Below are 13,429 nucleotides of genomic sequence, written 5' to 3' on the forward strand. Positions count from 1 at the left end.
TATATATATATATATATATATATATATATATATATATACATATATACATATATATATATATGTATATATATATATGTATATATACACATGAATTAATTCTATTTGGAAGTGATGGACATATTCAAACAGAGCAGACGGATTAGCAAGACTTGGGCGTGAAATCAAAGTATTCCAGCCGCTCCAGCTAACCAAACATTGTGTTGCAAAAAATGTTTGTTTTTTGTAGTTAGTTCTCTCCATCCCTGTTAATCATTTTCAGCCCAGCAGGTTTTTGATACAAAAAAAAATCCCCAAAATAATACCTCCACCAAAAACTTTTCCCATGCCTTTAATATTGGAGCTACCCTGGACTTGGCTATTGATTTTCCTGCCTGAAAAGCTGCGATGTGTGACAGGTTCTATTTTTATTGCGTATGTGTCTTTCATATTTAATTGTGAGAACATTAAAGTTTGGTTTAAATAGTGACAAACGAGGTGAAACCAAAGAGGGGAGGGCGGTAGTTTTGGTGGGGGGGCGGGGGGCACATGTTTGATCCGCAGCTCGTCGTGTTAATTACCACCGAATGGCCCCATAACAAGGGAAAGTGCTCTCGGTGATGTGCGCCTCGTTTTCAAATGTGAAATTAAATGACGCTCCCGTCGGTCCAATCGAGTCGGCTTGCTTCTCCGTAGTCTAATGTTCGCTCACAAAAGGTAACGGATCTGTCTTTCTCTCCGTCTGGGGAAGACAATGGCGCTTTTCTTTTTTCTTCCCCTCCCACTCCCACCACCCTCACTGAGCTTCATCGCATGAGTCCTGGCATCTGCTGATTGGATAATCTCTTGATTACATTGTCACGCAGCGGGGGGGAAGGAGGGGCGGGAGGGGAGGGGGAGGGTTAATGAGGGATAGCCCAAGGAACTGTGGGAAATGATAACAAATTAACATTTCAGATATGGAATTGGCTGGTATAAATCACCATCAAAAACTGGTTACACCACTTAGCGCCAGCCTTATTCATCATCGCCCTCGCCTCTGTCAGAAACACTTGGCCAGCGCTACACCGCGCCTTTAATTAATGCAGATGTAATGAATTCATTATCCGGGGTTGGAATTGGCCGCGGATTGGCCGGCGCCTTCATCAAACGGATCCCGATGCATGGCGACGGGGGCCGCGGCCTTGGAAAAAAGGGAAAAGGCTCCATTTTCAGAAAGAGTGGAGGGGAGCTCATTGACGTATAGCTAACATCTCAAAATGAGCCCAAGGTCACTTTAAAAGCAACTCTTTTTTTTTGCCGGAAAACTCGCGAAAAAATTGAGGCCACTCTGCAATGTTGCGATGTTGCAGTTTGCGACGGCATCGGGACGGGCAGCCTGCAGACGGCTCAGACGGTGGACGCCAGCAACATTGACAAGTTTGTCAACTGCACCAAGATCAACGGCAACCTGGTCTTCCTCATCACCGGCATCAAGGGGTGAGTCGCGGTTTGCCACGAAGCTAGCCTTCGAATTATTTATTTATTTATTTATTTTTGTCCCTGCCCTTTAATTTAGATGAAACTATTTCATCTGACATGTTTGCGAAGCCTGAGAAAGAAGAAAAAAAGAGAGGGTCTCAGAATAGCTTAGACTGGAACATGCTAACTACGTTAACACGTGCTTTTGCAATTGCGAAAAGTTGACGTTGTTGAAGGCAGACAAGGAAAAAAAAGCTGAGCAAAACGACCAGCGGGTTTGACGAAGAGGCAGTGTAGTTCTACACTGGGCCAATGGGGGCGCTGCTGTAGATCTGCTGCTCTGTCCATGTTATGGCCCAAATTAATTGCACAAAAACATGTTGTAAAGTGTCATTTTAGGATAAAAAAATATGAGCTTAAATTTGGTCACTCTGAAATGGACACGATGCGACTGGCAATCGTCAAGTCCAAGCTACGCATACAAGCAGGCAGGGGCGGCTCTCTGCCGACCTCGGTTGCAGATTGGAAGGATCACGTTCACTGTCATCAAGCACCGCTGAGCATCGAGGTGGTGCTTCTCTGTAAGTGCTCCTCTTATCGCCTCTGGCACGACTGTCAGGCTGCTCCTGTGGGACGGACGTCTGAAAGAATTGTGTGTGTGTGTGTGTGTGTGTGTGTGTGTGTGTGTGTGTGCGGCAGCCGTGTGAAAGTAGTAGAGGTGCGCACATACGTTTGCGCTCCATTGTATCAGGAGAAAAACCCTCTTCAAAGGGTCAATGAACAGCCGCGCGTCAGTCATTCATCTGTCCGTGTCCCTTGAAGCTCCAGAGGACAGAGTGATATGTAATTATTTTCTCTTCTCACACAATGTGGGAGGTTTTTTTTCTTCTCTCAGTGTTTCAGCAACCAGGATAATAAATGAAAAGAAAAAAATGGTTTTAGCAAAGATAAAGACAGTAGGGCATCCTTCTGTGTCTGTGTCTAACAGGGATATGTACCACGGTATCGGACCCATGGACCCGGAGCGTCTCAACGTCTTTCGCACCGTGAGGGAAATTACAGGTAAAGTGACTTCGCTCTGTGCCAGCGGAAGTGCGAGCGAGACGGCCGTGAGAAGGGAAGCAGAGTGTTTGTTCTGGGAAAAAAAAGCAGCAGCACCGATTCCCTTGGGTCTCACACACACACGAGCACGTTTGTTCATTAACGGCGAGAAGCCGTAAGGGATGAGCAATACCTTTGTCATATTAAAACGGTGCGCGGCAGCTAATAGAGTGAAAGTGCATTTTCATAATGAAAACCAGGCCGATAAGAAAGAGCAATGGCCACCCGGCAACCGCCACTTCCTGCTCCCTCTCTCCCAGATCACTCCCGCAGACCTTGATCTGATTTTATTTGCCATTATTTGGCAAGTGCACAGAAATGATTGGGATATTTTGTCATTTCCGAGGTTCTTTTCCCGCAACTTTGTCAATTTCGTACTGGAATGTTACATCCTAAGTCATACCGCTTTACTTGTAGCAAAATTTCAAAGACGAGACTTCTTCAGGGGTGCAGTATATCTCCATAGGATAGATGAATTTGCAAGTCAGCACTGTCTAAGAAAAATGGACAACTTTGTCTTTTGTCGTCCCCATTTTTTATTATTTTTTCACTTTCTGTGGCTTATCGCACAATCCCAGGAAGTGCCTGCGGGAAGATCCTCAGTCCTGGTGCTTCTGTCACTGTCACCACGCTGGGGGAACCGGGGCAGATTTACCACGAAAACGTATGATCCTGACCTGTTACATATCCAAGGAGAGCCCTGGGATTGCCTTGATACAGTTGATACTCTCCAAAAAACAAAACAGAATAAATCCCCAACTCTCAAATGACTTGTTTCACCTCTGTCAGTAAGAGATCACAGCCGCCGGAACAATCAAAACAGAAGAAACACCTCCAGTCTCCAGTTCCCAAGGCTGCCAGAACAGAACGGGTCTGGTGTTGGGAAAGGTGTTGACATCCTTTTTTTTTTCTTTGAGTCTCAGACAAATGGTGTGCAGCTGCCTGGAAAAAAGGTCACTATTGGAGGTCAAGAGGAAGGGATAAATTTGCCATTTATTCTTTGAAACATGAGAAACTCATTGGTATTTGTTCTTATTACCGCAATCGGTGGTCCATTGTAGGAATGCATCATCTATAGTTACCTGATTATTTAGTATGCTATAGTACCTTACTAATGTAATACTTGCTACAAGACTAAGAACTTAATTTGGTTTGCCAACATTCACAAGTGTATCTCCAGTGTCCTCTTGTCCTGTTGTGTGAGGGTTCCGACATGTAATTTACTATTTTCCACTGAAAGGGCTCGAAGAAAGAGTGCGATAATGGGGCTGAACACCTTTGACCCCTGCAGGTTTCCTCAATATCCAGTCATGGCCTGAGAATATGACGGATCTGGGTGTTTTCTCCAATCTGGCAACCATTGGGGGAAGATCTTTGTACAGGTGAGTCTGTCCAGTCGCGTCAACCGAACAAGGATTTTGAGGCCGTCTGAGATTTTTATCCAACTCAAATATTGACCTTTCAAATTCAGAGCTTCTTTCAACAAAAGGTCTGGAAGCATTAAACATTCATCTACAGAAAGGTTTCCGATGCATTTTACATGGCCGAGCCCAGATTTTCATGGCAAGCGTCTCTCTTCACTTTTATCGATGACATACCGACTTATCAAGCAATCTCATCAAGACAGGCTTTAATGCCTCTGCACATGTTATTGCTGTTTTCCTGCTCATCCGTGACATGCGTTTGTCTAATGAGCCACGGCAGGGAGTTCAGGCGCCGGGGCATGCGGGCGGGGGTGGGGTGTTTTTTTTTTGTTTGATGAACCTGTAGCTTTGAATGTTTTATTCAACGATTGGCATCTTTGTATGTATTACTGTCACATCGCCTCCATGTGTTTGATGTTCCCCCCTTCTGCCGTTTGTCTTTCATGTTTTATTTTTAATAATATCTTTCAAGTTCAGCTTCGTTTAACCCCCTCTGTGCATTTTTCTGGTTTCCACTAAGAGCAATCGGCATCTGTACGTACCCTCGTCCGTTTCTTCCCGCCTCCCGTTGTGTCCACCGTCCTTAATCCTCTCACTTAATTTATCTGTCTTCCCTTTCCGCTTTGCAGCGGAAGCGGCATCTCGCTCCTCATCTTGAAGCAGCGCTGGATCTCCTCGCTCCAGTTCCAGTCGCTGGCCGAAATCGCCGCCGGCAACGTCTACATCTTCAACAACAGCGGCCTGTGCTTCTACAACACCGTCAACTGGACGTCGCTCTTCAGGACGCCCAGCCAGAAGGTTCTAGTCCGTAACAATCGCGACCCCAAGGAGTGTAGTAAGTGACCCCGGGGCAGTGTGGGGAGGGGGTTTGTCTGAATGTGTGTTCGGATGCATTCACGTTGAAAGACGCTGTACGGGATGTCTATCGGAATGTCAAAAGTAACCCTGATTCTCTGAGCTACCTCTCTGGTCCTGTAGAAATTCTTTACGTTTTCAGAAATTCCGACACTTTTTCCAAATTTGGATTTGATTGCAAACGCTGGTTTTACCTGCAAACAGCTTTTTACTTTCTCCCGAATCTTTCTCTCTCGGTCAGCTTGTTTATACTTTGCAATCTTCTTATTGTGGGCCTGAGCTCAGCGTGGCTTCCCCTGCAAGACAACCGTGGAACAAAGACAGATCGCTGTGTTTGTACCACCACCACCCTCAACCTCAGCCACCCCTCTCGCCGCCGCGCTCGCTATCGTTAGCCAGTTAATGAGCGGCGCGATGTGTACGTGCGTTAGCGATCGATTGATGGGGCCTCGCGCCGGCCTCTTCATTAGGCTCAACCCCCCTCCGGCCCTCCATCGAGCACCGGTGCTGTTGACAAAGGGCTCGGCCCGCAACGGGGCTACACTCCCGGGGATGCGGCTGTCACTCAGCGGATGGAGGACATGCTGAGTCCAATAACCACTATCGATTGTTTGTGGGCCGGTGTTGGTGGGGTGGGGGGTGGGGTTTCTCCGGCTTCTGGTTGGGGCCAGTCTTTAATGGCGGTGATGTTGAGAATAGCAATGTTTACTCTCACACACACACACACACACCAAACACTCACACACTCTCACACTCTCTCTCGCATGCGTTGCAATCACTGTTTTCCTGCCAGCCGGGACACTGTTTACTTTCCTCGACGTGTAGCTGCATGTTTATGCCGCATGTAATTTGTGAAACACCCTCTTCCTGTTTCTGCTCGGCTCTGTTCCCACCGTCGCAGCTCAGCTCAGGATGGTGTGCGATCGCATGTGTTCAGACGACGGTTGCTGGGGGCCGGGGCCAGACCAGTGTCTCTCCTGCCGCCACTTCAGACGGGGACGAACGTGCGTCCAGTCCTGCAGCCTCTATGACGGGTAAGTAGCAGGCGGGCGAGTGGATCCTGCAGTAATTAGACTCCCTGACAGATCAGTGTGACACAACAGGACTTGGGGATGTCAACAGAAACACAATCCTTAAAAAATTGAAGTTGAACTACTGCTGAAAACAGAGATTTTTTGGTTATTTTTCTTGCCCCCAGACGGACGCAGCACACCTGCTGCACCTGGTGTGAATCAGCGCAAGCATGTCAGCTTGCAGCCAATCTGTTTGTTAGCTCCTTAATAGTCGGAGGAGATTCCACTTCCCTCCTCGCAAACTGGGGCTGGGGGGTGAGACATGACACGATGAAACATAATCAATTTGTACAGCTTTGATGCGCCAGAACCAAGTCGGAAACCATCTCTTGGGCCTCAGCGGCAGCAGGAGGAGCATCGAGCAGCCAATTAGCAACTGATGTAATTAGAGTCTCGCTTGCTCCCTTGCTCGTACACACATACACACATACACATTGCGGTGAGGAAGTCCAACATTCCAGAATTTTGCAGGTGAACATTTGGCCACCTCGGTTTGAGACTCTGGCGCCTCCAAACGTCCCTGCTGGTCTCGCAAAATTACATCCAGGAAGTGAAGGACTTTTTTTTTCAGGGACGCTTTAAAGCCTGTTTTTTTATATATACATATATATCCATCATTTATTTGTTTTTTTGGACAACGCCGTGAGTCTGACTAGTGTTGGAGGGTGAGCGGGGAACCCTCGGTTCCAGTTGGTTCCTGTCGGTTCTGTCACTGGGAGGGCAGCTTTGAAGTCAGTGGCGGGAGAAACCGAGGAAGCGACTCGGCGTGGCCGACTCTTTCATTCTTTTGCTTTCCTTTTTTTTCTTTCACCTCAACGCTTGAACGTCCAGGGAACTCCTGTGGATTTGTGTCACTCTGGTTCTTAGACCTGAAAGTGCCCCTGGAGAGTCAGGAACCGAGACCAGTTCTTAAGCATATCTGACCTCCTGTTTGCAGCCTCCTGACGAATTCTCAATTCCTGCCTGAACTTTCCCTTTAGCTCCCCTGTTTTACCAATTTGAGGTCCTTACTATTCACCCTATTTTTAGGGATTATTAAACCTCATTGTCTCGATAATTTCAGATGTGACTCGGATCTTCGAACCCCATGCTGCCCAGGTTTTAAAAGCTCCACATGATATTCTGAAGGATTGTTATTTTTACTACGCAATCTTATGGTTTTGACGGGATAATCCGACCGTCGCCCACCGCCGGTCCTGCAGGGCACCTGGAACCGGTCTCAACAATTTTTCAGATTGGAATTTGTCGCCCCCGTCAAAAGCTGCGTAGAATGCTTTGACTCACGATTTATCAGCTGGACATCAGCGTGTAACCAGCCAATCTTTTTCTTTCTCTTTATTCCCCCACACGGCCCCCTCCCTCGCCTCAGCTCCTTGCCCATCGCCGTTTTGTATCTGATCAGAATGAAACATTAGCTAATTAAACCTTCAGTTTCAGCCGCCCTGCCCTCACCGCCGCCTCCGCTGTTCTCCGTGTGAGAAAAAAAATCCCCTTTTTATTCCCTCCAGTTTCCTACGGCTGCTGAATAAAACAAAGGCTGAGCAGCAGCAGAAGAAGAAGGAAAAGAAGGAGCGGGATGGGATGGTGTCCGCCGGGTGGTGGGGGCGGGGGAGGGGTAGAGGCAGATTAGGGAAGCATTGAAAATCTTTAATTAAAAAATAAATAGGGGGCGGGGGGGGGGGGGGGGGGGGTTACTGTGGCGAGGCGGCCGGAGGTGAACGGCGGCCTCGGCTTCCCGACTCCAACAAGGCTTAATCTTCATCCTTGGCACACACGTCCAGCCGTGAAGGGGACCAATCAGGAGGAACGGCTTTGGCGGATGGAAATGACCCTGGAGAGCGCCGCCGCCGTCGAGGTCTTTTTGTCTCTCGGCCCTGACAAAAGGACGTCTCTCGCTCTCTCTATTTCTCCTCAACTTCCTGGTTGGGAGCCTCCAGGAGGGAACTTTTCATTTTTCTGTCGCTCGGCGAGGAGAGAGGAAAAAAAAGAAGAAGAAAAAAAATCTCTGAAAATATTCATGAGTCTGCGTGATTCCTGCCGCATCCAGGCTGTCGGGAGCGGCACCCTTTGGTAGGCGTCGGGACCATTAGGACCATTAAAGAGGGAAAAACGGCCGACATTAAGTCTTGGAGAAAAAAATAAAATAAAAAAGTAGTGTTTTTATCTTTGCTTTTATTGCTCTTTAATGCAAAACAGCCAAACTCTGAGTGTCAGAATGTCTTTTTCTGCCTACTCCTCCTCTGTCGCCGCTCTCACTGAGAAGAAGACAAGAAGATTTTCCATCCGGCATTCACCGCACGAAATCGCATAAAAAACGCATCCTAGTGGCTCAAAGCAGGAGACCGCATAAAAACAGAAGCGCGCACACACAACACACGTACACACACAGGGAGGGATGTAGCGGTGAATATCGTCGCATCACACGCAAACAAACAAACAAACCAACAACAACAACTGACGCACAAAAAGAAGGAAAAGAAGGCAGCAGAGTCCCGCCTCATTATCCTGCCGTGGCCGGCCGGCCGGAGCAAATCCTCCTCCGAGAAGCCGATCGATCCCCTCTGAAGTGAAAAGTGGTTTTGATCGGCGGCCGAGATTATTGACAGCCGCCTTCCCCCGCCCCCCAAGAGAGACCACGCCCCCCCGCCCCCACCCAATAAAAAAAGCAAAAACAAAGAAGAGAAGCGAGTTAATGCGCTGATTCAGACACAAACAAAAGGGGGGAGAATTTATAGATTTAGTCACACACACACACACACACCGTGGCCCGAGGCGCTCTGCGCATTCTTGTCGGCCTAATTGCAGCCCCGCAGGTCGATGAACTGAGCCACATCGTTGAGTGCAGTTCCGTCTCGGGCCAGTTGGAGGTGTGAGGTTCGTGAGCAAGCAGGGAGTGTTGGTGCAAGGAGCTGCAGGAGGCTTTAAACAGAGGGCTAATCCCGTACGGACCTCTCTCCTCATCTGATGGTGCTAAATAGCTCAGCACTCCACCACCACACCTCTCCTCTCACCTTCCACCAGGGGGAGCTCCTCGGTGGTCCAAAGTTGGTTTAAAAATAAAATAAAAAGAGAAGACATGTGTAAATGAAGGCGTAATCAGCTTTACAGGGTGTCGTAGATGTGCTGGTTTTGAAATGGAAAAACTTCTGTGTGTGTGTGTGTGTGTGTGTGTGTGTGTGTGTGTGTGTGTGTGTGTGTGTGTGTGTGTGTGTGCGCGCCCACAGGCACGGGCGCACGGCGGCTGCTCGCAGAGGAGTTCTTCAGAAAAAAAACATATATATTTATAAAAAAAAAAAAAACTCTTCCCTCAGCAGGCTCCGGATAAATATTTCAGCGTGGATGTTCTCTCAAATCTATAATCCAGCTGTGCTGCTGCTGCTGCGGCTACTGCTGCTGCGGCTGCTGCTCTCACATGGCTCCGCCCCCTTTTCTCTTCCAGGGAGGTGAGGGAGTTTGCCAATGGCTCTGTGTGCCTGGAGTGCGACGCCCAGTGCCAGCTGATGGACGGGAACGCCGTCACCTGCCTCGGACAGGTACGGATCCAGCTCCCACCACCCGACATCACCCCTCCACCCCTCACTGCCCGCCAAAGGCAGCCAGGGTTTCCATGCTGCACACTTTGGAGGGATGTCACCATTTTGTCAACACAGCAAAAGTAAAAAATAACATTAAAACGGGATAGAAATTCTCGCTAATTGACTTTTAAACTGACTATTTTTTGATAATCATTTATACACACACACACACACACACACACACACACATACATATATATATATATATATATATGTATATGTATATATATATATATATATATATATATATATATATATATACATATATATGTGTGTGTGTATATATATATATTAGAGCTGTCAGTCGATTAAAAAAAAAATCAGATTAATCGCATGGTTTTCCATAGTTAACTCACGAGTAATCGTAAATTAAACACATTTTTTTTTATCTTCTCTAAATCTACCGTAAACTGATATTTTTCAATTTTTTTAATAATCATATCAACATACATACTGCAAATGCAGCATGTTTATTCGTGTTGGAGCAATGACAAGTACTACAAACAAAACAAAAGATGCACAGGGTAAAAAAAATAATTATAAACTCAAGCCCAACAAAGATAACAGATGGGCATAACTGTAACATTACATAGTAATGATTACTAGTACTACCAAAATTTGTATATTTGTATATTTTACCATCCATAGTAATCCACAGTCAGTGCCATAATCATCCATAGTCAGTACAATAATCATCCAGTCAGTGTCATATTCATCCATAGTCAGTATAATAATATGATATCGCGCAGACCCTCGTCCTCCACCACATTAATTGGCCTGCAAGCCGTAGCCACACCCATTTAGCCCCCGCTGTTGAAAGTTGGCGTGTGGTGGACGCGGCCAGTGGTCTCCGTGCCACACCATCCAACGTGGTTTGCTTTACCTCAGAAGGGGGCGGAGGGCTCTCCGTGTCAGCTGTATGCTTCGCAGACAAGTGAAACGTAAGACTGCTCGTACTCCGGTGGAAACTAAATACAGCTTTACAGTAAATGCATATCACTTTTGTCCTGTCAAGACTGCCATCTGGCAGGGTTTTGAAGTGGAACTTTCCATTTACAATTGACGCCTTATCCATGTTAGTCCTTCCTAGTGCTCATCTACGCTCAGTGTCTTTTTCTTTTTCTTTGTTGTGCTTACAAGCCGGCTGCAAGCGTGTGACTGTGTGCTGTGAGTCAATTCATTTCCCATTCCCACAATCTATGGAGCGGCCAAAGGTTCAAAAAGCACCGTCTGCGTTAATCACGCGATAAAAAAATTGTCTGCGATAAAACGCCGTTGAGTTAACGCGTTAACTTTGACACCCTTAACATGTACATATATATACATATATATATACATATATATATGTATATATATATATGTATATCCCCTCCCCATCCTAGCCACGCCCACAAATGGCGACACCAGACTTTTTTTTCCTTCCTTCCCAGTTTTGCCATCGTCTCTCTCTCTCTCTCTCTCTCTCTCTCTCTCTCTTTCTCTCTCTCTCTCATTGCTTTTAACCGTCACGTCGGCTGTCACAGCTAGCAACACTTCCTGCTGCTAACCCCGCTAAACCAGACGGACGGCTCCACCCCCACCCTGCTCAGCCCCGCCCCCTCGCCCGTCTGAAGCGTTCGGACACGCTCCATCCATAAACATCGGCATCACTTTGCATGTGCGGCAGTGTGCGTGCATACGGATGTCAGCGGGCCATGGAACCGTGTCTTTGTGTGTTAATGCGACGGCGGCAGGTGATTGACTCTGGTGTTATTTACGAATCGGCTGTGACTGGCATCCTTAAAAAAAAAAAGTTCTCCTCCTCCTCCTCTTCTGGCAGTCGGCCTCTCCTCCGTTATGTTATCTCCATTCAAGCGGGCACTTTAGTCACAATTGGGCACCCCTCCCCCCAGGTCGGAGGTGAAATTAGCCCAATCTTTTTTTTACTTGTCAGATCCGCGGCGGCCAGGGATAAAATAAATAAATAAATAAATAAATAAATGCCGTCGCGGATGTCCTTCTGCTTTCTTGTTGCAAAACAAACACTGGTTCTGTCTGCCTCATGAATATTCAGGCAGCCTGCTTCTGCGGCGAGGAGAAGAGGAGGAGACGTGCAGAAAGTTATAAAGACGGACGGACGGACGGGCGGAATCAGATCAAACTTTGTTTAATTCCACTCTAATCCCGGGATTCTGATTGGACGGCGCGGTTGCATCAAAGGGGAAAACATTCCGAAGCGAGTCGAGTCGAGCGGCCGAGATGTTTGCAGCCCCTTTTTACTTGATTCCACCGTGTCTTTTAAGCAGGACGTTGATGAAAATGCGTTGTGAGTTCGCACGGCGTTGACCCACTTTGCCGGACGGTTTGATTCCAAGCGGGAAAGTTGGAGTCTCGTCAACCTGACGAGTTCATTCGGCGGCGGGAATTTTTTTTGAGTCACGGTGGTGTAGGAGGAGGAGGAAACAAGAAGTTTTCCTCCCCGCCGAAGCAGCGACCCCTTTTGGACTGCATGCGTATGGACGCACGTTCATGAAAATAAAAACACCCAGTTTAATTGTAGATTTTTTTCCAGATTAATTGTTCTCAGTTTGCCGCATTATGACTTTGGAACATGTGAAGACTGAGGATCAGGTTGCAGCTTCTGAAACTCCTGACGCAACCACGACTAAACTCCCTCTCTCTCTCTCTCTCTCTCTCTCGCCTGCTCTCTCCCTCTCTCTCTCGCCCTTTCCCAGGGCCCCGACCAGTGCGTGCGATGCCGCCACTTCAAAGACGGTCCCAACTGCGTGGAGAAGTGCCCCGACGGCCTGCAGGGCGCCAACAGTTTCATCTTCAAGTACGCCAAGGCCAACAACGAGTGTCACCCCTGCCACGCCAACTGCACCCAGGGGTAAGACCATGATGATGCCGTCACCGCTGCTGATGCTGATGCTGATGCTCAGACGCGTACATGTCCACCAAAAAAAAAGAAAAAAAGACTTCTGCTCAAGTACAAAGTTCCAGTTGCAAACAATCATTCGCATCTGTTTCAAAGTTGCCACTGGTGCTGCTGCTGCGGCACTGGTCTGGTTCTGGTCCACCACCAGTACCTCACTGGTCTGGTTCTGGTCCAGCAATGGTTGGCACACTCTGGCTCTAGTCTGGCACTAGTCCTACACTGGTTTGGTTCTGATCTGGTACTCGTCCTACACTGGTCTGAATCTGGTCCAGCACTGGTCCAGCTCTGGTCCAGCACCGGTTCAGAACTGGTCCTACACTGCTCGGACTGTGGTCTGTCACTATTCTAGCACTGGTTGGGACTGGACTGGTTGTGGTCCAGCATTGGTTGGCAGTAACTGGTTGCTGGTCTGGCACTAATCTGATTCTGGTCAAGCACCAATCCTACACTGGTCCTACATTGGTCAGGTTTTGGTCTGGTACTCGTCCTGCACTAGTCTGACTCCGGTTGGTGCTGGTCTCCCTGCAGTCTGGCAAGTCCTACACTGATCTGGTTATGATCTCACACTGGTCTGAATCTGGTCCATTGCTAGTCTACCTATAGTCCTACACTGGTCCTACACTGGTCTGACTCTGGTCCAGCACTGGTTGGCACTTGTCTGGCTCCAGTCTGGCACTGGTCCAATACTGGTCCTACACTGGTCCGGCTCTGGTTCTACACTGGACTGTGTCCTCTCCCGGCCGTGTTGGAGTTGCAGAGCGGGTGAAACTGTGGACGAGCGGACAGATTCAGAGCGACAGTGGCTCGAGGTGGGGCCTGAGTTCAGGAAGGGGCGGGGCCAGGGTGGAAACAACCGAGACGATGAGGAAAGTTTGTCTAACGCCTGGAAGGAAGAGTCTCCTCCTCCTCCTCCTCATCATCATCATCATCATCAAGTGGCTGCTGACTGATATGATTTGTGAAATGGCGCCATAAGCACTGCCAGGGTTTTTGGGGGGTGGGTTGTCACTCGCGCACAAGAGGTGAGTCAGATTTGGGTCGAGCGGG

At 48.0% G+C, this 13,429-nt stretch overlaps 1 protein-coding gene across 1 annotated transcript in view; it reads left to right on the plus strand.

Moving 5' to 3' along the window:
* The window catches only part of LOC142903146 (receptor tyrosine-protein kinase erbB-4), a 194,598-nt gene that overhangs the window by 136,625 nt on the left and 44,544 nt on the right, over positions 1-13,429 (plus strand). Inside the window, exons 9-15 of the mRNA XM_076048639.1 lie at positions 1,329-1,455; positions 2,426-2,499; positions 3,830-3,920; positions 4,592-4,797; positions 5,719-5,851; positions 9,330-9,423; positions 12,180-12,334. Coding sequence (XP_075904754.1) covers positions 1,329-1,455; positions 2,426-2,499; positions 3,830-3,920; positions 4,592-4,797; positions 5,719-5,851; positions 9,330-9,423; positions 12,180-12,334 — 880 coding nt within the window. The remainder of the gene's footprint in view (positions 1-1,328; positions 1,456-2,425; positions 2,500-3,829; positions 3,921-4,591; positions 4,798-5,718; positions 5,852-9,329; positions 9,424-12,179; positions 12,335-13,429) is intronic.

Source organism: Nelusetta ayraudi, unplaced genomic scaffold (assembly GCF_046127955.1).
Source record: "Nelusetta ayraudi isolate G7.1 ecotype Tasmania unplaced genomic scaffold, CSIRO-AGI_Nayr_v1 ptg000106l, whole genome shotgun sequence".
In the NCBI taxonomy this organism is placed as follows: Eukaryota; Metazoa; Chordata; class Actinopteri; order Tetraodontiformes; family Monacanthidae; genus Nelusetta; species Nelusetta ayraudi.